Consider the following 23289-nt stretch of genomic DNA (forward strand, 5'->3'; position numbering starts at 1 on the left):
TCCCCGCCGGCCCGGCTGACCTCCCGATTTTCCCGGACATGCCCGGCTTTTGGGGATTTCCCCCCGGACGGGGATTTGAGCCCCCCAAAAGCCGGACATGTCCGGGAAAATCCGGACGTATGGTAACCCTAACCTTGGTCTGTGTCTTAAAACCTCTCTTAAACTCCTTGGTCTGTATCTGTAATCTGTTTCTTGCTTTGCAGCACCTTTGCTTCTAGAAATAAGCCTGTGCCTTCCTGGACTGTATCCTGGGCTGCCAGCTTGCAGCCACCACTAGTTAAATCCCCCTCCCCCCTTGGAGCTGTATCCTGGGCACACACCACTCTGCCCTCTGGAACTACCCCTAGTATAAGGTGCACCCATTAGGTTAGATTTTGTCCTTTAGTCTAGATAAGTTTAATTTCATTTTGCATAGCTGTAGTTAAGTTAGGTTTAGAAAATTGCTTGCATTGTACCCTGTAAGTTAGGCTTAAAGAATTGTTGCACTGTGTTTTGTTACTTGCTAATTTGTGTAGTTTTGGTTAAGTTAAATCATAGATAAGATTTTGCTGTGTTTTGTATAATTGTCTCTCTGCTGTTTAAACTTGCAGCCTGTCTGTCCTGTGTCTCCCTGAGTTTAAATCTCCCTCCACCATGTGCTCCTCTTTCCCCATCCCCCAACCTCACTTCTCTACCACTTTCTTTCTCTCTCTCTCTCTTCCTCTCTGCTGTTTAAACTTACAGCCTGTCTGCTCTCTCTCTCTTTCTAGCATAAAACCCCATTGGTTACCCCTTTTCTCTCTAACACACCTCACATTTTACATTTACACCACTGTGACACATTTTTACCTAAAGTTGTTGGTTATTTAACCCATTTTACCCATCCTGTTAGTTGGTTATATGCTGCTGTGACACACTCTTTACATAGAAATTGTTAGCTACCTGTTACATTTATACTTCAGTGTTAATTGGTTACCAACTGTATTGTACCCCACTGTATTGTACCCCACCATTGAAACCCCCATCCCATTTACTAGAAGAACCCCCCCCATCATTGTCTATTGTAAATACCCTATACACCCCATCCCATCGTATTTCATTGTTAAATTCCCACCACTTCCTTTTTCCTTTAATAAAGAAATTAATTGGCACCCCACCTGTGTGGTAATTGCTCCCCAAGATCCCATATACCTGCTGGCAGGGACACCTTCATGGGGAACAACAATTTGATAATGGACTCTTCAGTCTAGCAGACAAAAGTACAACAAGATCTACTTGCAGGAAGTTGAAGCTAGACAAATCCAGATTGAAAATAAACAGCAACTTTTTAAGTGAGGGTAATTAACCATTGGAACAATTTACCAAGAACTGTGGTGGATTTCCCATCACTTGCATTTTTTAAATGAAGATGCGCTGTTTTTCTAAACAGATATGTTCCAGTTCAAACACAAAATAATTCAATTAAGTCATATGGCCTGTGTTGTACAGGAGGTCTGGCTAGATGATCACAATCCCTTCTGGACTTAGTCAATGAATCTATCAATGTCTGATGCTATTTCTAAATCAGTCATTGTTTCCACAAATACACATCTAAATGGAAAGGAAGATGCAGCTTTGTGCCAAAGTCAGAGGGCCCCTAAATCTGAAAGTTTGCAGCCCTCAGATGATATTTTAGAGACCCAACAGGACACCTCTAAATCAGAATATAGCCTACAATGCTTCCATCCTTAATTGAGGAATGCAACTACATCCCCAGTTTTTGAGCCCCTGGCCCATACTTCTCATACTCACCTGACAGTTTGACTCATTAAATTTTTTTATAATCATCTCAAAAACTGAATTATTTTTAAATTTAATAGGATCCTGTTGTAGTTTAGATTTCAGACGGGCCTGAGTTGCAAAGTTTGCATCTGGATGTTTAAACATTTTCTCAAACAGGACTAGTGGTTATGGTATAGGCATTATAGGCTTGTGCCTAATTCCCCAGCTCCTGGAATCATGTGATTAGATCAAAATAGCATCTTTTATTTTTGCAAGTAAGTTTCTTGTCCTCATGATTGGGAAGAAAAGTTTGAAATTTGTGTGACTGACGCTGACATATCTATCTGAGTCTGCAGACAGCCTGAAACAATGGCTCTAAAACGGGGACCTACTCCATGCACTTCAATGGAGTGCTAACTCCAAGACTGACTGTTCTGGGCTACCCCACCAACACAACACCAGCAGATAATGCTGTGCATGGCAGGAGGAAAGGGAGTGCTATCTGCCCAAGGAGATACACCTCAGCTGCTGGGGTAAGTAGCAAGAAGCCCTATGTGCTGCCACCCCTCCTTCTCCAGGGGTGATAAGAATCTGCTGCCACCCCTATTTCTTCGGAGGGGAGAGGGAACCTACCTCCCTTGTTCCCGTGTCTAAAGCCCTGGAATGTCTTAATCTGGCTCTTAATCTCAAAAATCATTGCTATTCAAATCCAGGCTTTTGGCTCAACCTGGCTCCAGAAAGAGCGGGGACAGGCCATGACATTTGGATCTGGATGCCAGTTTCCTCAAAGTACAGAGCTGTTTGGGTTATTTGTTTAGTTTAGCATGTCACAGAAGACATTGCATAAATTCAGCGTTCACACTGCAAGGAAGAGATGCATAACAACAAATAGATATATCAAAACTATTGGTTTGTACCTGAAATTTATTAAAACATTAACATTAGTACCAAATATACTGTTTATATTTTCTCTTACCTGTAACTCAAAGTTGGCTTGGTCAAGAAATTTTTTGTTTAGCATATCTGCATACTGATTAATTGCTCGCAGGAAGACTCTGAAAGATCAAGAGAAAATTACATAATTACACACTTATACTTTGGCACCTTTGTAAATTTGGCATCGCAATTAGATACAAATCTGAGACTATCTGGAAAGTGAAAGCTGTAGCAGTTATTTGAAAAGCAGTGTGATCTCACCACTGTTAAGCATACAGAATTATATGCAGATGTTCTCAAAATTAATCATGTAAATTAGCATATGCAGAATAAAAGAAACAGAAGCAATGTTTTGGATAAAATCACTTCTCTTTAAAATACCACAAGATAATCAAGTGAACATTAAAAATTCATTTCATTAACAAAAAGTGCAAATTAATTACTTTTTAAAGTCCCAGTGTCTTAATGTTATATATTTAGCATTAAACTGTATCTTAACTATTAGTTCAGGCAAGACACATTGTAAACTAATTATCAACCATTCACCATCTTACTTATGGGCCAGTGGCCCAAAGTACATATGTTGTGCTTGAGAAAAATGTTTTGAAGTTGTCTAGTCCTATGCTCTGCTTTAAAATGATAAATTAGGACCTGTATCAATTTACTACTTTTCTAAAACAAGAACTTCTCAAATAGTAGCAGGTGTTGTTTTGAGAAGCTTTAAAAATAAAAAGCGTTGAAGTAGGATAAGTAGGTCTCTACATATTCTTGGTGTCAAAGAATAAAACATATTATTCTTTAGCCTCCTGGTCTCTACTTTTGAGACAAGCATTATCTTCCATCTGTAAATTGCTTAATTGATGCTATTAGACTGTCAAGCTAAACCCTGGGCAAAGGAACATGACTTCTGAGCAGACTGTACATACTGTAGATTTTATTACTTTTCAAGGCATGTGCAATAATCAAGACCAGTCACAATGCCTTTTTCTAATGGCCTCTCTTTTTGCACAATAGCAATCTGTAAAAGTAGAATCCACATTAGGATACAGATAATAAACTTAATTACCTTTTCTAGATTTCAACAGCAAGCAACAGAAAATTTAAGACACTGAAGTTAGGGACACAAGATGTATTGGCAGCTGGAAATATCTTTCACAGGAATTAAGAGTCTTATCTACATTTGAACAAAATGGAAGATCCCCCTGTCTTTGCCACATTTCTCTCACAATTAAGGGAAACAATCCCCCAGGTGCATGTACACAGCAAGATAGGAAAGGAGTTTCTATATATATATAGACTACCTGCTTGCATTTACTTAATTTCTTAAGACATTCTGATAATACCATTGTGATGAGCATGGTACAAATACCTATACATGATAGACAGACCAGATACCTGCTGTAGCACTGTTACTTAGAAATTTAAAGAAAATGTATGACGGTGTATGGGAGAGAGTCTTATTACGGAGTCTAAAAACTAGAGTGATATTCCATTTGCCTAATAATCTTTAATAGTAGAATAAAGTACAAAATTACTTTTGTTATTCTTCTTTGGTCTTACACTAAACTCTTCTTCTCCCCTTTTTATATGTACACATTTTGCAGTATGACCCTAGCCAGGGACGGCTCCAGACACCAGCACAGCAAGCTCGTGCCTGGGGCGGCAAGCCAGGGGGGGAGAAGAAGCGGCATGTCGGTCATCATGAGGGCGGCAGTGAGGCAGCCGGTCCCGCGGCTTTGGTGGTAATTCGGCAGCGGGTACGGCGAAGGTGCGAGACTGGCAGATCACCCGCAGAAACGCCGCTGAATCCGCGTGAGCAGTGGACTGCCTGCAGGCATGCCGCCGAAGGCTACCTGACTGCCATGCTTGGGACGGCAAAAAACAGAGCCGCCCCGACCCTAGCACTTCTCAAAAAACACACAAATATATGTATGTGCAACCCTAGCATGCACACATGCACTGGAGGGTTTGCACAAACATGTATGTCTGCATTAGCAATCTTTGTCAGCATATACGTTTTGGGACCAATTTATTTAATGGATTTTACAAGTGGGATGAATTTAGTGTACATTGAAAAGAAAACCGGAGACACACATAATATATATTTAGATCTTACAGTGATTCAATTACTCTGCTGTGATATATGCAAAGACTGATTACCTTTCCAAATAATTTAATTATGTTGCCTCAAGATATCGCCATAATGGATTCAATGTGATCCATCTAATTAAGCTTTGGAAAAATTTGAGGACTTTACAGACAAATATTTTCTTAAAAATTTAAGGTTCATATTTTACTCTATGCTGATTCTAGTACATAACAATTATGAATAATGAACAAACAAATTGACTACTGAAAAGCAACAAATTGGTTTTTTAAGTATATATATATATATATATACACACACATATATATATACACACACACACACTTGACTGTATATAAACTTTAAATTAGAAAGTTGTGCATTTTGTATTATTGTTTGTGTATTGGAGCTGTAAGGATAACAAATATTGTCTATAAAATATATATTTATGAGTAAACTACCAAATAAATTAGGTGATGGGAAAGATCAAGGCCCCAATCCTACAAGTAACAATGTGCAAATGAACCCATATACTCATGCAGAGCCTCACTGAATTCAATATAACTTGCAAGATCAGGGCTAAAAAGAACAGCATAATCTATGTAGCAAACAGGTCTGTTTGCGATGCACAATAATACACATAAATTACTTCCTACAGTTCATTCATACCAGAGTAAACATTCACTTATGGTGTCAGAACTATTTAATGTTAATCAGTAATCCTACTAGAAAAAAAAGGGGTTTTCTGTTTGGAAGGTGCAGCTTGTGTAGACACAGCCTTTTTGGTAAAACTATTTTATTATAAGTCACACTTTAGTTCCCAACAGATGTCAAACCAGAAAAAAATTGAAAGGAAAACACTTTAGACGAAAAGCTTTTGTAGAGCTGTGTATGAGGTTGCAAAGAAATGTTAAAACACCTTTGCTACATAAATCAATGGTCCGGACATTATCAGAGTGAGTTACGTGTCATCAGTTACGCGAGTCCAAGCTCCACAATTCAGAACTGGATAGTGATTAATATTGTGTTGAGTGGAAGGGTGCACTGGGGTTGAGTTCATATCTTGGAATTTAATTCACTCCATTATAGAAGCAAGATCACTTCCATGAGCTGAATATGGAGTATTTGGATCTGGAGTCTTTATTCAGGCTGGTTTCTTAATGATAATGTTACAAAAACAGCAAAGGCCCGAAATTTGCTCTCTAATGTCAAAGACATCCTTGTGATATCCAGGAGTTCAAGCTTTGCTCTTAACTCTGAACTTATTATTATTTCTAATTTGTAGAGAGCTCAAAATGCATTAGGCATTTTAGACAGAAAAATAAGGCTAGGTCCTTCCTGGGCACATTACCATGTGCAGACACAGAGGGGAACAATACAAGGCAGTGTGACTCATCAGTGGAATGGGGCACACTCCATGTAGTTCCATCACATAGGGTAAAGCTATCCTGGAAGAAGTGTGTTTCTAGAGGGTCTAGAAGAAGAGGATGGAGGCACGGCAGAGAGGATCAGGGAGGAGCATCATAGAAGCAGGCCAGAAGAAGTGAGTGAAGTGAGGACACAAAGGGGGAGTTCATCAGGTGGCCTGGTCAGAAGAATGGTCATGGATGGAAACAGGTCTATGTGTGCGAGGGGTGAAGTGGCAAGGTAGTATAGCAGTGTAAACTTGTGCTGGTAGTTGATGGGAAGCTAATGAAGGGACCAAAGGAGGACAAGGCAAGAACTTGAATATTTCCTTGCTTTTGTGGCTTTGACTCTTACCTTCAGAATGTGAAAGTATTTTTTTTTTTTTTATTTTTTAAAAAAAGAAACAACAAAACTATTAACCCTGCCTCTCCCTCATCACTACGAACAAAGCTCTGGTAATCTGTAATTGAGATTAATGCAAACCACTCCCCTCTGACTTTCCTCATTCTCATTCCTTTCCCATTTCAGCTGATCCAAAGCACATACAAAAGACCTTTCTTTATGACCCTGACTGACTTTCAGGCCTCTCTGAAATCAACTGGAGTTTTTCCATTAGCTTTAATGGACTAGGACTGTATCCCATGTCTCCCAATGACTGATTCTCCTCATTGGCTCCAACTTTTCTTCTGCAGGACATTCAAGCATCTCCTGTTCACAAATAATAGAATGGATTTATTTCAAACTTTTCAAAAGTAAATCAGCCTTTGGACTGAGGAAAAAAAAAAGGAAACTTAAAAAAACAAAACAAAAAAACAACTTAGAAGCAAATGAAAATAGTGGCTATAATGAAGTAAAGTTGCAACCTTAACTATATTGCTTGCTCCAGCCTGTCTCTTTGATACCACTCTTTGCTTTTTTGTAAAATTGTAAATGAGTTTGCTTTTGTTTGCTGACAAATGTTTTTGTACACAAACACAAAAATGGCTCGCAGTAAACAAAAACGTTAAGTTTTAAGCTAAAAATAGGACATTTAAGGTTATTTTTTCCATTAAGGTAGAAAATTTAAAATAAGAGACATAAAATGTGAAAGTTAAGCTTCACACTATACGTAAGTGTGTATCTTTATCAAATGTGGGTCTAGACAGACTTTATACATATATAAAATCATCTTGGCCAAAATACCAGCCAACTGAGAGAGAATGAGGGAGGGAGAGAGAGAAGTAAATTTAGATCTGGTCTACCCACAGACTTACACCAGTGTTATTTTTAATCAATTTAGCTAAATTGGTACAACTTTGTGTTTAGACACACTTAAGTCTATTTAAACTTGGTTTATATTGGTCTAGCTTGCCCTAAGGGCAACCAGTTGTAAAACAGTAACTGTGTCCACACAGGGGTCCCCTGTAATTAAACTGGAACAAGTTGCATGTAAGCAAGTACTGTACATAATTGAGACCTACTGCCCTTGTATCTGGCATTTTGTTTTGTGTCCCATCCCCTGACCTCAAGTATTGACCAGTTCAAAACTGACTAATCTTCTTGCCGTCGTGTCTCAATTGGATTGTCTTAGCCTTTGATCCTGTTACCATATTAACTTCTTTCTCCTCAGCCACCTCCTTATTTATTTATTAAAATGTTGCCATTTTCTGCTATGCCAACACCCTTTTTGGAAGTAGGATTTCTTCGGCTGATGTCAGACAAAGCCCAGAGATCTTAGGATGCCTGCCAAGGAACTGCAAAAGAGAGCTGCTGCAGCAACTATTAAAGGACTAGAGCTGTCTGGAAAATGACAATTCCATTTCAAGGCAACTTTCAAAATTTCAAAATTTGTGTTTGTTCCACATTGGAACAAAACCAAAACTTCTAGAGCATTCATTCATTAAATGGAATTATGTCAAAATGTCTGTTTTTGGCTCAAAACTGGAGCTCTTCAATTCAAGACGGAAATACTGACTGAATCTTTACTGTGGTATAGCTGAGGGATGATGATGTCAGATATTTAGCATAAAACTATTCCAGAATACAGTACCGCATAATGAAAAGCAATATCTGCATTGCAATAAAAGTAACATCCACCGTGAATAATTACGAGTTAATTGAGGAAAGGGGAAGTTAGAAAGGGGAATAATCTGAAACCAATTTAACTGCTATAGCCTCCTGGCACAATTAAAGTTACTAAAATGACATTTGTTACAATCAAGCCCACAGCACTTTCTAGCATGTCTGTTACTGACTGTTTGGTGCCAATAAAACACAACATTTTTGATGATACATTATCTGATAAAAGGAGGAAAAGATCTAACTTTGAGTAGAAATACTGAAACCAAAGGTAAATTTTGTTTCTTATTAAACTTGGTATGGGGTAGAGGATAGTCGAATTCTGCCAAATATTTCCAGGTGTATTTTGGCTGACCATAAAATGAATTTGCTTCAGTCATACTCACATGTGTTTGTTTTTCACAATGCATTCATCAATGTATGTGATGCATGAATGCTCACAAAAAGTGAAAGTGTTCACAACAGAAGTGATCTATTGCATAGGGTGGAATGCTATTTGGTACAGTAGGGTCACCGGGGGCCCTTATTCACCACTGCATTACTTCTGTTTTACCTAGGTGTAAATCAATTTTGCAATAGACTTACACAAATACAGGTCATAAAATTGCAATGGTATATTAGGACTTCATTCTCCAAAACCCCTGAAGACAGCCTTAGTAGAGAGGCAATTAAATAAGCCAGACAAGGATCTGACCACAGATGTCACAGCTAGGACCATGAATACACGTGCAATTACTTTGTGTGAATGTGATGTGGAAAATTAACTTGCAATTCTGCACCAATACAGTGCTTTTTTACAGTATCCTAATTCTTCTAGGACTCATGTCTCAGGTAGAGTCTGTGTGAGCTAGAAAGGAAAAAGTTAATAATTTTCTAAAAAAAATCCCTAATTCTGCTTGTCTGTTCTCTTCTCCATGGATTGCTACAGCTCCCTGAGAGTGTTAATGCTTCACTGCCTTCTTCAAGACCTCCTGATTTTATGAGTTACACTTATCTGATCAGGAATCAGAAACAATACAAAAAATTATGTGATTTATGTGACCAATTTCAACTAACCAACAACCTGAATTTCGAATATTGAGCTCCGAATACATACAAACTGTTTGCAATCAATCTGTTATTAAAAAGAAAAAGATCATGCAGTCACTGTGAACAGTTTCGGAAAACTTCTGCTCTCAAAAAGGCTAACCATATGTTAGGAACAATTAGGAAAGGGATACAAAATAAGACAGAAAATATCATATCACATCACTATATGAACCCATGGTGTGCCCATACCTTGGATATTGTGTTAAGTTGTGGTCATCCCAGAAAGGATATAGTGGAAGTGGAAAAAGTTTGAAGAAGGGCAATAAAGTTGATTAACGGTATGGAACGGCTTCCATACGAGGACAGACTAAACAGATAGGACACTTCAGCTTAGAAAAGAGACAATTAAGCGGAGGATCTGATAGAGGTCTATAAAATCATGAATTGTGTGGATCAAATGAATAGAAAAATGTTCTCCATAGAGAAGCTAAATGGGATGATTTAGTTAGTGTTATTCCTGCTTTGAGCAGGGGGTTGGACTAGATAACCTCCTGAGGTCCTTCCAACCCTAATCTTCTATGATTCATTGGGTCACCCAATGAAATGAATAGGCAGCAGGTTTAATACAAACAAGAGGAAGCACTTTTTCACCCAAAGCTAACCTGTGGAACTCATTGCCATGGAATGTTGTGATGGACAAAAGTATAATTGAGCTCAAAAAAGAACTGAATACGTTCATGGCAGATAAATCCCATCAATGGCTGGTAGCCACGGTGGCCAGGGACGCAAGCTTAAATCTTTGGCTACCAGAAGCCAGGAATGGAAGACAGGGTAGATCACTTCATAATTGCCCTGTTCTGTATATTCTCCTTGAAGCTCTGATATGGGCCACTGTCAGAGACAGGATACTGGGGAAGCTGGACCATGCTCAGACCCAATACAGCAGCTCTTATGTTTTTATGTAGTTATTCATCATTTATCATGTCCAAAGTGTGTTAGGTGGTTTGGATATAAACTAAGAGAGGCCCCGGCCCCAAAGAACTTTAAAATGAATTTGCCACTTGATGCATGCGGAAAGATCCTTGCACCCATACATAGTTCCCTGGATCCCAGGGGGACGCCTACGTGTATCAGAATGCAAAATCTGCTTAAAAGACAAAAATATAGATGAAGGATAGGTAAAAAGATGCAGCTTCCAAGCAAAGCGATTGGAGGTTTGGCACACAATTCATCTCTGCGTGGGTTTTTTTCTTTATTTAGTAATGTCATCCTTCTCTTCTTCCATTCTCTTTTACATTCATTCAGGGTGCCCTGACTTGCTTAATCACCAAGGTTTTAAAAAGTCCTTATGATCTGCCTTCTCTTCAGTCAGTCCCTTTTATCCCATGGGGTTTGCACGAGTGTAGGGGGAAAGAGCATAAGTCACATAATGCCTTAAGAGTGTAAAACATCTAATTCACTCTCTGTCACACACATGTCAAACCCACCAAAAATGTGAGCAAATCATAATCTTCATACAGACATTGCATAAAAAGGACAAAGCTAATTCATAGAGGACATTAGTCACTGCAGATTATTTAGTTAGATATAGTTTGGGATTCACAATTAAATTGGAAAGCTCAACATATTGCAGTATTTCTGATATTAAAACAAGTCAAGATGCAAATACTCCTCTTTCAATAAAAAATGGTTACCCAAAATGACACCACCTCTTCTAGATAGTGAAAAAAAGAGTGACAGATTCAATCACTATAGCACAATTATCCAAATAACCATACATGGACTCAGCCTTTTTACTATTTGGGTCTACTTGAGAATTCTGTGAATGAAGAGGGAGTTTAAAATCAGGTTACAAAAGGCACTGTTATGAGGTCACCAATTAAGTTAGATGGAAGGATAATGAATGCTTTATTTCAGCTGACCAACCTTCCAGTTCAACATCAACCTTTGACTTTTGAGCTTTGGCATCTTTGGAAGTCAGACGATTCAATAGATAAGGCATGGTCTACACTGGGGCGGAGGGTGGGGTTCGATCTAAGTTATGCAACTTCAGCTATGTGAATAATGTAGCTGAAGTCGACGTACTTAGATCTACTTTCTGCGGTCTCTTCACTGCGGTAAGTCGATGTTTGATGCTCACCCGTCGATTCTGCCTGTGCCTCTTGCCCTGGTGGAGTACCAGAGTCGATGGGAGAGCGCTCGGCAGTTGATTTATCGCGTCTAGACTAGACGCGATAAATCGACCCCCGCTGGATCAATCGCTGCCCATTGATCCAGCAGGTAATGTGGACAAGCCCTAAAAGTCAGATACCTCCTTTTTTGGTACACTTCAGATGAAACTAGAGCAAAATAAATAAGAGTGACCAGAATCTCACTAAAGCATAGCATACTCTTTTCCTTGAACGGCTACAATCACATATAAATACAAGTAAAAACTATTGTTTTTAATTTCAATATTTTTTTTCTTTTCAGTAAGCTTAGAAATTCTAAAAATCAATAAAGTGTGAATAATTTAATCGGCTTTATGAAGCACACTTAATTTTGAGCAACTTTTTACTTCAGATATAAAAAAGCTCTATTAAAACCCATATTTTAATATACTACTGTATAATGGTTTTATTCATGGCAATGTACGCAGTACATTGATTCTCTGATTACCTTGCCATGAACGTGGACAAAAGATGTACTGATCTGATGCAGTATTAAATATTTACATGTATTAGCAGCATCCAAGTTTTATGATAAAAAGTTGCTCACTGATATCTTTGTTGTCATAGGTTGGAGAATGGGAAACCACGGAAAGTGGGAAACCACATGGAGGTATCTCTGCTGTTGTGGAAGCAATCACATGAGGCTTGTGGCAGTCCCCGGCACTCCCCAGAGCCTTATTGGTAGCAACCGGGAGGCGGGCGGGCTGACCCGCCCACTTCTAAAGGCCCCTCCCCCAGCCTAGCGGGAGGGACCACTAGACCCAGGAACCAAGTAATCTCTTGGGACAACTAATGAAAAAACAGGGAGTGAAGTGAGGGTCAAAGGTTCAAAATCAGGGTACTGGATGGGGACACCGAGCAGAGAACCCCGGACAGCGCCCACTGCTCCTCAAAGGTGTCGAGGGAGCCAGCGGACGCTGCCCAGTGGAACTCTGCCCGGAGACAGGAGACCAGGGAAGTACGGAAATAGGCCCCACAGTCGCAGTGCACCCCTCGTCTAACATCCTCTCCCTGGTATTATAGATGGTAAGCTTAGCCAAAGCCAGAAGGAGGTTGACGAGGAGGTCTCGCGACTTAGTGGGGCTACGGATAGAGTGTGCATAAATGAACAGGTGTGGGGAAAAGTGCAGCCAGAACCTCAACAAGAGGTACTGGAGGAGCCGGAACAGGGGCTGCAACCTGGCGCACTCGAGGTAGGCATGCGCCAGGGTCTCCCTCACGCCGCAGAATGGGCAGGCCTCAGGAATAGGGGTGAACCGCGCCAGGTACACGCCCGTGCTCACGGCTCCGTGAAGGAGCCGCCAACCAATGTCCCCGGCGGGCCTTGGGACTAAGGTGGAATAAAGGCTGGCCCACCGGGGCTCCTCACCCTCCACAGGCGTTAGATAGTCCCGCCATTTGGTGTCAGGGCGGGACGCGAGGGTGAGGAGCTGCAACGTGTAGAGCACGAGAGAGACCATCATATCTATCACTCTGCTCTATCCCCCATCACCTGAATAACAGCAGCAGAGGAGATAGGAATTTCCAATTCTCTCGACTTTCCCCCACGAACCCAGAAGGACCCAGCCTAGGCACCAAGCTAAGGGTTTGTCTACATACATTTTTTGCACCGCTTTAACTGGACCAGTTTAGAAACGTATTAAAACGTACTACAACCCTATAGTGTGGATGCTGTTATACCAGTATACGGGTGTTTATAATGGTATAGCTTATTCCCATGCATTTATCAGCAGAAAACCACCTTCAGCAATTTGCAAATATGCCAGTTGTAACATATACAAGTGGATGCTTATAATTTTTACACAAAGACAACTGTACAAAGGAGTTGACAAGGGACATCAGATCAAAGGCAGAATTTACTTGCTTAAAACCAAAAACAGGTTTCAGAACCTGGCTGTGGGTCTGTGAAGCTAAGCTAGGGAAAATGGGAAAAATCATACATATCTCTTCTGTTTAAAACTACACTCCAGGAAGAGAATGCTTTAACTGACTCAAACTTTCCCTACATAGGTCTGATTCAAAGCCCAATGAAGTCAATGGAAAGCCCGTTATTAATTTCAATGAGCTTCAATAAGACCTTCAGCATTCAAAGATTCTCAGACTGAAAGGTTCCTTCAGCTTCATGTGAAAAGCTTAGAATGTAGAAGCTGGAGCATGAGTTAAAGGCAGGTGCAAAGAATTTTAAATGGGTGAGGTTCTGTGTCCTGCAATGTGGAGGACTAGAGGTCAGAGTAGATGACCTTGATGGTCCCTTCTGACCTTAAAGTCTATGAGTCTATGACAGGAGTGGCCAAACTCACTGACCCTCCGGGCTGCGTATGATAATCTTCAGAGCTTCGAGAGCTGGGCACACCGGCTGGGACTCGGGGCTTCAGCCATGCAGGGCACGTCTGCCAGGGCTTGGGACTTCAGTCCCACTCCTGCTGAAGCCCCGAGCCCTAGCAGGTGCCTCCCAAGGGGCTGAAGCCCTGAGACCCCAGTCCCTGCAGGGAAGAAGCCCTGAGCTCCCCCAACCCCAGGTTGCTATGTGGAGAATGGGGTGGGTCACGAGTGGCTCCGCAAGCCGCAATTTAACTGTAAAAGAACTGCATGCGGCTCGTGAGCCATGGTTTGGCCACCCCTGGTCTATGAGATATGATATTTTAATCAGTTCTATACCACCACTTCCCCGCAGCCCCTCATTAGTCATGGGTCTCTTCTCAGTTCCACCTATATTTATATGTATTAATTTTAAAAGCCCTATAGAATCCCCACATTGCTTTGTTGATTTAGAATTAAGGATTCTCAAGTACTTTTCCTCACAAAATAACTATCTTAAAAAAGGAAATGGGTTACATTAACTTATAATCATCAAGATACTCAACCACATCATACATGAATGCCCTCTTTAACAAACGCACTTTCAACAAGACTATCACCCTCAATACACATAACAAAGGACTGAAAAAAGCAACAGAGGGTCCTGTGGCACCTTTGAGACTAACAGAAGTATTGGGAGCATAAGCTTTCGTGGGTAAGAACCTCACTTCTTCAGCTGCAAGAAGTGAGGTTCTTACCCACGAAAGCTTATGCTCCCAATACTTCTGTTAGTCTCAAAGGTGCCACAGGACCCTCTGCTGCTTTTTTACAGATTCAGACTAACACGGCTACCCCTCTGATAAAGGACTGAAAATACACACTAAAACCTACACCCAGTCTATCAGTTGTTACTTTCTTATGCAACACCTTATAAATTATTAACAGCCATAGCCATATTGAAACATCCACATACACACCATTTCATAATATCTCTGTATGGTTTTATTTAGCACACATTGTATTGCCAATCTGATTTCTGAAGATCATTACCTAAATATGTAGTAGTTTGGTGACTACATTTCTGACAAACCACTACATTCTAAATATGTAATCCCATCCCCATCATCAATTCTGTTTTGCTCCTGCCCCTATCTTTGTTTTTCCTAGTTGTCTTCTTGACTTCTCCCTATTTTTCTATCATTTTTTACTTATTAGAAAGATAGGGTGAGTGAGGTAATATCCTTTATTGGACCAATTTATTTTTGGTGAAAGAGACAAGCTTTTGAGTTTACACAGAGCTCTTCTTCAGGTCTGGGAAAGGTACTTAAGAGTGTCACAACTAAATACACCGAGGAACATATTGTTGAGCATAAGTAGTATGCACATTGTAAGAGCCTATTCAAGGTGAAGTGGCCCATTAACACCTCTGCAGTCATAAAAAAAAGGGGTTACTGGGTTACAGATTGTTGTAATAAGCCATAAATCCATACATTTTTACTTATGATCTCCTACAAAGTTAGAGTCCTATTTTTACATTAGGATTATGTCCCGTCCTTGATCTTTGTGCAAACCTCCCATTGTTGCCAGTGCAAGATCATCTGTGGATTGTCCTGGATAATACTGCCAAGAACAAATGTTAAAAATCATGAGTGAGGCCCTAAAATACATCATGCAGTCTTAAAAATCATGAGATTTTAAATAAATTTTGGATTTTTGTGTTTGCCATCTGTCTTTTCAAGCTTTTCTCCACAACTATGAGGCTAGAAACTTACTTAAACAGAAACAAACAAACAAAACCAGATTCTTATCTGATCTCATGTGTACAGGAGCTGAAGCATTAAGTAAAACACCAAATATCACAAGAGTTGGCAGCACTTTAGTATATGGATCTAACTTTATATCCCTGGCCCACAAATCCCAAATAAAAATGCAATTTGACCCTCTCCATGGACTGTGCTTTACATCCCTGAAATAGCAGGAGCAAAGTATGAATATTAAGGATTTTCTTGCTCCCAAACAACTTTGCCAGTTTTAAAAACCTCTAGTCTGGTTGTCTTTTTAAAAATTCCAATTTAACACTTAATCTTTGGATGATATTTCTCTTTTAATGACTTGTCCTCACTTCCTTATTTAGGGCAAGTGTCCCAGAGGTCCCTTTCTGATGACTTCTGGGATTTAAATAAATAAATAAATGAAGTCTGACATCTGTATCTTTGCTCTTTTTGAAAGCATAAGGGGAAAAGACATGTTTTCTCCTCAAAATTTTAACCAACATTCAATCATGGACTGTGACCTGACATGCTAAATTTCACTCCAGAGAGAATTTTTCTGACTGAGTCATAAAAGCTTGGAAATAGGGTTTTATAATGGAAATGTGACTTTTAAAGAATGGTTAGCCAAAGCCATGATACTAGGAAACTGGGATCACTTTAAGGTGATACTGTAAGTTTGGCTTTCCAACATTTTTTCAACAAATTCATATTCTACAAAACAAAGTTGTAGGCACAGGGCTCAAAGATGGCCCCCTCCAGCTGTCAGGTGGGTGCCAGCTCAGAGCTGCCCCCCCCCCAACCTGACAGCCCAACTGTAGTGGGGCTCAATTTCACAGCAGGGAGCCTATCAGCAGTGAAACTGACATTCTTGTCAGTTTCATGGCTACTGTTATTTCACTTTTCAGCTCAGGTTCTGGCTGTCAGCGCATGGGGGGTTCACAGTTAGAACCCTCTGACCCCTGTCCTGATGTGGGGATCATAGTTGGGATTACAGTTTAGGCTGTCAGTCCTGGGGGAAAGGAGCGCTCCCGTTGTGAGCCCCGCTGCCAGAGCTGACAGCCGGGAGCTCCACTGTCGCCTCTTGGTGAGAGATGGAGGGTCGGGAGGAAGGACAGTCGGGCTTGGACTCTCCTCTCCCTCAGTCCCTCACTGGGAGGCAGTAGTGGGGCTCCGGGTTGTCAGTGCCCCCCAGGTGGGGTGGGGTGGGGAAGAAGGGCTCCAACTGTTAGCCCTTATAGGGCTGACAGCCAACAGCCGATGTAAGTAACTACACTGACATAAGCACTATGTCTCTCTCATGGAGGTGGAGTTATTATGTTGGTATAGGCTATGTCTGCACTGCATACCTTACAGCGGCACAGCTGCCAACAAAATAAAACCTCCCCCAATGAGGGGTGTTAGCTTTGTCGGCGGGAGATGCTGTCCCGTTGACAAAGCGCTGTCAACACTAGTGCTTTTCATCAGTAAAATTTTGTCAGTCGGGATGTGTTTTTTTACACCCCTAACTGAGAGAAGTTTTACCGACAAAAGTGCAGTGGAGACATAGTCTTATTTTGGCAGAAGAAGCACTGTAGTGTAGACGCTGACATAATTAAGGTGACATAAGATGCCTTACATCGACCTAACTCTGTAGTGTAGACCAAGCCTTGACTTTAGCAGAGGTACGGAACTTAGCAACAATTTATTAACAGTTTGTGATTACACTGTACCCAATTTTTTATTTAAAGACAGATGCTATAAAAATAAATTTTAAAGAAGAAAATTGCAATGTGGTGCTCTGTCACACGAAACAAAAATCCCACCACCCGTGCCTTCTAGCTCAGCTGTTTGATTCAGATTTTATTATTTATTATTTGTTAGTAAAATTTATCACCACAAAATTGTCAAATGTAGTGGAATTCAGTTCAGCTGTCTTATATTTCGTAGCAACAGAGTAAAATAAAAGTAAGAAAAAGGTTGTGTACAATGTGCTGAGCTATATCAAAATGCTGGATATTCAGGTAGCTATATTTTAAGAAGATACTAAGAGTTGCTGGACTTGTGTTCTATCATACCTGTTAGAAATTACTACCATTCCAAAGGTCGCATATTAAAGTACAATTCAGCTAGTTATTGCAGTGTTAGAAACAGTAAGGCAAAAGATGGTTTTTACTAGTGTACTGCTTTGGGAGGAAACATTAAGTTCTAAAAAGAGACATAACTGAAAAAATGAATGAACTCATGCACATTGCAGGAATGTGAACTGTAGGCAAAGTTCTCAACAACGCATAAGAGTTCTAACTAGAGTTCTAATTTGGCAAGAAGTTTTCAAATACATTGCCATATCTCATAGACTATTCCCTCGGTTTTCTGCTGACAGCACAGAATTTTGTAACTTTAAAATTTCTGACGATACATAGACTTGAATAAATGTAAAGCTTACTCAAGATAATTATGGATAAAAACAACACGTTCAATGAAATCATTTCTCCATGTCCCAAATTATTTGATATTTCCATCAATGTTACAATCAGCTGTTAAGGCAATTGCTGATGACTGAATAAAACATGTAATATAACTAGAAAAAATCATCCATTATTCTTTCAAGCATTCAAATACCTTGTCAGATGTCCATCATAAAGTGCTAATAAGGTGCAATAGAATAATCTGCAGATGAAGGAGGCGTCAAAAGGTCAGTTTAACACCACTTCAATGTTGTTAGATATAAATTAGGTATGCCTCAGCAGCAATTTAATTCCCTGGAAAGGTCTCTCTCTCTCTCTGTTACCAAGACAGTAAAGCTAATCATGAAGTCAGATGGGCAAAAAGTTTCGCAGTGAAAGCTAGCTAAAAATAATTCTGTTCTCAGCCCCAGATCTTTGAGGCAAACAGCAGGGAAATGAGGACAGAGAGTTTACTAAACTTAAACACACAGGAGGAGAGCTACCTGTCCATCACCCAGACTCTCTTATACCAGGCATTTACGTGGTTCCAGTACAGGTGTCCAGGGCTCCTACCAGACAACCCATAATGTGGGGTAGGCTCTCCTCAGCCTACCTCCCAGGACTCAGGCTGAAGGAGGGGGACAGAGGGTGAACAAGGGTAGGGACCTCGGCCCACAAGGTCTCATCATATCCCATGAGCCCAAGGCCCACCAGCAAAATCTCAGGCCTTTTACCGCTGGGTACCATTCATTTTATACTTTTAACCACACAGGAAAGCAGCCACGGGGGCACCAGCAACGAGTTGGTCACACCCCACTCAGCAATGCTGCCTAGTATCACAACTCCTGCCCCATTCATTCCTTCACTTTCCGTAGCCGTATGTCAGTGTCTCCATCTGAGAAATGTAGACGATCATCCCTGAAAAATTCAGGCCAATTATGACAGACAAACAGGCAGAGAGACACATACATACACAAAGAAATCCCCCCAAGTGGTATAAAGATTCAACCCCCAAGATAATGGAAGAGAATGATACAATTGTTCATACAAACATACAAACTGTTCTACTTTGTTGGTCTGAGAACGCTCGTTCTTTAAATGGCTCACTAATGTTGGTAAAGTGGAAAACCTTACTGCAGCTTTAGATAAGCTTGTTTTGATCTAAACAGTGGCTGGTTGTTATATTTTAACAAGAAACATTACATTTTAAAAAGGCACTGGTGTGTGTCGAGAGAGGAAGAGGAGACATGGGGGAGGAGGAAATACTGGTTAGCATGCAGAGAGCATTGGTTGCACATGGTTTAATTTGAACTGTTAACCCGTGGCTAACACCAGTGTTGGTGCTATCCTGTAGCAAAGAGGCAGGACAGGCTACATTTCTTGGCAAGAATAAGTGCCATCTTGTAATCTAGTCCAAGCTTCTGGCAGTCAGAGGTTTAGAGACACCCAGACTATGGGCTTGCATCCCTGACCATCTTGGTTAATATACTACGTGAACTGATCTAATTCTTTTTTTCATCCAGTTACACTTTTGGCCTTCACAACATCCCATGGCAATAAGTTCCATAGGTTGACTGTGTATTCTATAAAGAAGTACTTCCTTATGTTTGTTTTAAACCTGCTGCCTATTATTTTCATTGGGTAACCTCTGATTCTTGTGTGATGTGAAGGAGTAAATAACACTTCCTTACCCACTTTCTCCATACCATTTATGATTTTATAGACCTCCATCATATCTCCCCTCAGCTGTGTCTTTTCCAAGCTCAACAGTCCCAGTCTTATTAATCTCTCTTCATGTAAAAGCTGTTCCATATCCCCTAATAATTGTTGTTGCCCTTCTCTCTACTTTTTCCAATTCAAACATATCTTTCTTGAGACGGGACAATCAGAACTGCATGCAGTATTCAAGGAGTACCAGTGATTTATATAGTGTCATTATAATTTCTGCCTTATTATCTATCCCTTTCCTAATAGTTCCTAGCATTCTGTTAGCTTTTTTGACTGTTACTGCACATTGAGCAGATGTTTTCAGAGAACGATCCATGATGACTTCAAGATCTCTTTCTTGAGTGATAACAGCTAATTTAGACCCCATCTTTTTATATGTACATTACTTTACATTTATCAACAATGAATTTCATCTGCCATTTTGTTGCCTGGTCACTTAGTTTTGTGAGATCCCCTTGTGACTCTTTACAGTCAGTTTTGGACTTAACTACCTTGAGAAATTTAGCATCATCTGCAAACTTTGCCACTTCACTGATCACCCCTTTTTCCAGATCATTTATGAACATGTTGAACAGCACTGGTCCTGGTACAAACCCTTGGGGGCAAAGGACATCAAGCAATAGGGGATAGGCGGGGGTCGGGCGGGGGGGGGGGGGAGGGGGGGGTAAAGGAAAGGACCTGTCTTGTGGGCAGGAGGGATAATTAGTTGTGGTAATGTTAGGGAGAAGGAAGTGTTTGAGCAGGGGGAATCAGGTTGCTGCAAGGGCTCAGAGTGCCTTTGAGGGTGGGGATGATGTAAGGTAGAAAGAGGGTTGAGAAACTGAGAAGCATTCACCAAAGACAAATGTACCCGTTTGTCCTCAGTGTTAAGGATTCTGAAGCCATACCCTATCAGAAACGTACAAATTGTGATGAATCTACATTTTGGGTGTTTTTTTTCTATAAGTAATGTATTTTTCTTTTAAAAAAGGAGTTTGCAAGAAGCACAAATGAGCAACATGGAGAACAATTTCTATTGCCACGTACTTTTGTTTTAACTCCCCAGATATGTACCTGTTGGACAATCAGAACGGCTACCTCATTCCTATGGATCCCAAATCAGAATTCAACATATATATTTTATACATTGTTTAAAGAAAAACACCTGTGTACTAATTGTATGTTACTTGTTAACCTGAAAACATGGGCAGAGACATTATGTAATCTTTGACTATTGGCTACTGTGCTTATCTTGTCTTGCTGCTAGACCTATCCAGGGGCTCAGGACCACCCACCTCGTCATTGCCCTCCGACCATGAAAAATCCATATAATCCTTTGTAATCAATTGTTTGGCAGTGTCTCTGAGCCTAATAAGCAAAGTGACACTCTGCCAGCGCTGTGCGTAATAAACCCACGTGCTTGAGTCTACACAGTGTCCATTTTGTTTCCTTCAGTGTCCCAGATAATGAAACTGATTCAATGAGAATATTTGTTTGTTATTTCAGAGACCATTCTATATTTAAATGGAAGTTTAGATATGTTTCTGAGGCTCTAGATTTAGAAAGAACATCTTCCCTATTAAAAATGGTGTGTTCGTCAATTAGCTAACCCAAGGTAAAATCCTAGTGAAGACAAAGCAGTCTGTAATTTTAATTTGTCAGTAGGTTGAGTTAAAGACTATCGGGGAATTTAGCATTTATCGTGACCTGCTAACTCATGTGAAAACTACGAACTGCCTTGTCTTCACTAGGATTTGACCTCATGTTAGTTACCACATATTAGCTAACTTGAATTATGAACACGCCTTTGTTCTAAGTGAAGACAAGCCCTTCGGGGTGATGTAATATATTTTGAAAGGGAAATAATTGGAGGGGGAATTTAGATGCCACTATATGAGTGTCCCCAATAGAGTTGTGAAAATTTGATTATGGGTATGTCACATCTGACTTTCATTTGGTTAAGACATTTAAATTAATTTTCTACGCATTTATGCTGGAAGATATTAAATTCCATTCTCTTTCCAGATTTTGACTGTCATATCTGAAAATGTATATGGCACATAAGAACTGTTCTACAAAAGAAGAAACACACGCAGAAAAGATTTATCCCCAAAGCTTTCTAATCTCTCTCCAGAGCCTTCTGAAGTGCAAAGCTACAAAGTGCCAGCTGGTAACACAGTCATTTTCTAGTGGACTGTGAGTTAAAGTTGAGAAAATACTGTCTCCAAATGGGTGTGATCGGCAATTTCTTTAAGCAAGTTACTTGGATTGATAAATCTTACTGCTAAATTCAGTAGCATGAAACCTGGTCCTGAAAGATCTCTCATGCATATGTAGCACCTTTAATGTATCTCCTTTTATTGTTTATTGCTGGCCACCAAATATAATATAAATTGATTAAAACAAACATTTTGAAAAGTATTGGAAATTACTTTGCATCTGCAGTGTAGATATGATTGCAAGAAACCATTTATTGGAACATCTTGAGCTTGAAATTGTGCTCCAGGTGGCTGAGTTTGCAAGACTGTTATAAGTGGTTATAATGGGCGGCTGCAACATCTTGGGATAGTCTTAAGCTTAAATCGTACAAAACAAGAGCCATCTAGAATGTTTTCTGTTAAATGTGGACATGAGGAAACAAGCTTGTCAGCTGCACTGGTTCTCCTAATGCCATCCAACATGCAGCACTGTGCATTTGGAAATTACCCCAAAACTCCAACAGTGCTAGGAACTGTAGGATTGGGATTTCATAAATCCCACAATGCACTGGCATAGAAGATGAAAGACACACTAAGAGGAAGTGACAAAAATGTTGTATCAGAATCAGTTCTGCTCTGTGAATTACTCCTGGGGGAATTCTGTGCCAAAAAATTAAAAATTCTGCGCACAATATTTTAAAATTCTGCAAATGTTGTCAACATAACACTACATAATCATGCCAGTTTCAATTATTTTGGTAATTTATTTCAAAATACCTGTCAGCAAGTATGTCTGTAACAATACAGACAAACACAAAATTTCCCCCGGGAATAGTGAGTTAAAGAAACCCCTACAACAACCCAGTTCCTGCTTCTCTGCCCCTTTCCCCCCTGAACCCAGCTTGGGGGGGCCAGTCACTCATACCTCCTTCCCCCCAGGGCCCAGCCATGGAGGCCCTCCTTGCCCTGATATCTGCCCCACCTCCACCCTCACAGAGCCCAGCTGTTGGGTTGCCAACTTTCTAATCACACAAAAGCGAACACCCTTACTTCACCCCCGGCCCCTTTTCCGAGGCCCCGCCCCTGCCCTGCCCCTTCTCCGAGGCCCTGCCCTCATTCACTCCATCCCCCCTCCCTCTATTGCTCGTTGTCCCCCACCCTTACTCACTTTCACTGGACTGGGGAAGGGGGTTGGGCTGCAGGAGGGGACAAGGGCTCTAGATGGGGGGTGCAGGCTCCGGGGTGGTGCCAGAAATTAGTGGTTCAGGGTGCAGGAGCAGGCTCTGGACTGTGGATTAGAGTACAGGAGGGGGTGTGGGCTCTGGGAGGGAGTTTGGGTGCAGAACAGGGCTCAGGGTTAGGGCCCAGGGTTGGAGTGTGGGAGGGAATATGGGGTGTGGGCTCCAGGACGGGGCTCAGGGTTGG

At 40.7% G+C, this 23289-nt stretch overlaps 1 protein-coding gene across 2 annotated transcripts in view; it reads right to left on the reverse strand.

The window, feature by feature from the left end:
- DOCK1 (dedicator of cytokinesis 1) overlaps positions 1-23289 on the reverse strand; it is a 538770-nt gene that overhangs the window by 140885 nt on the left and 374596 nt on the right. For both annotated transcript variants that reach the window (XM_034776839.1, XM_034776840.1), the window contains exon 30: positions 2717-2795. In XM_034776839.1, coding sequence (XP_034632730.1) covers positions 2717-2795 — 79 coding nt within the window. The remainder of the gene's footprint in view (positions 1-2716; positions 2796-23289) is intronic.

Source organism: Trachemys scripta, chromosome 7, assembly GCF_013100865.1.
Source record: "Trachemys scripta elegans isolate TJP31775 chromosome 7, CAS_Tse_1.0, whole genome shotgun sequence".
NCBI lineage: Eukaryota > Metazoa > Chordata > Testudines > Emydidae > Trachemys > Trachemys scripta.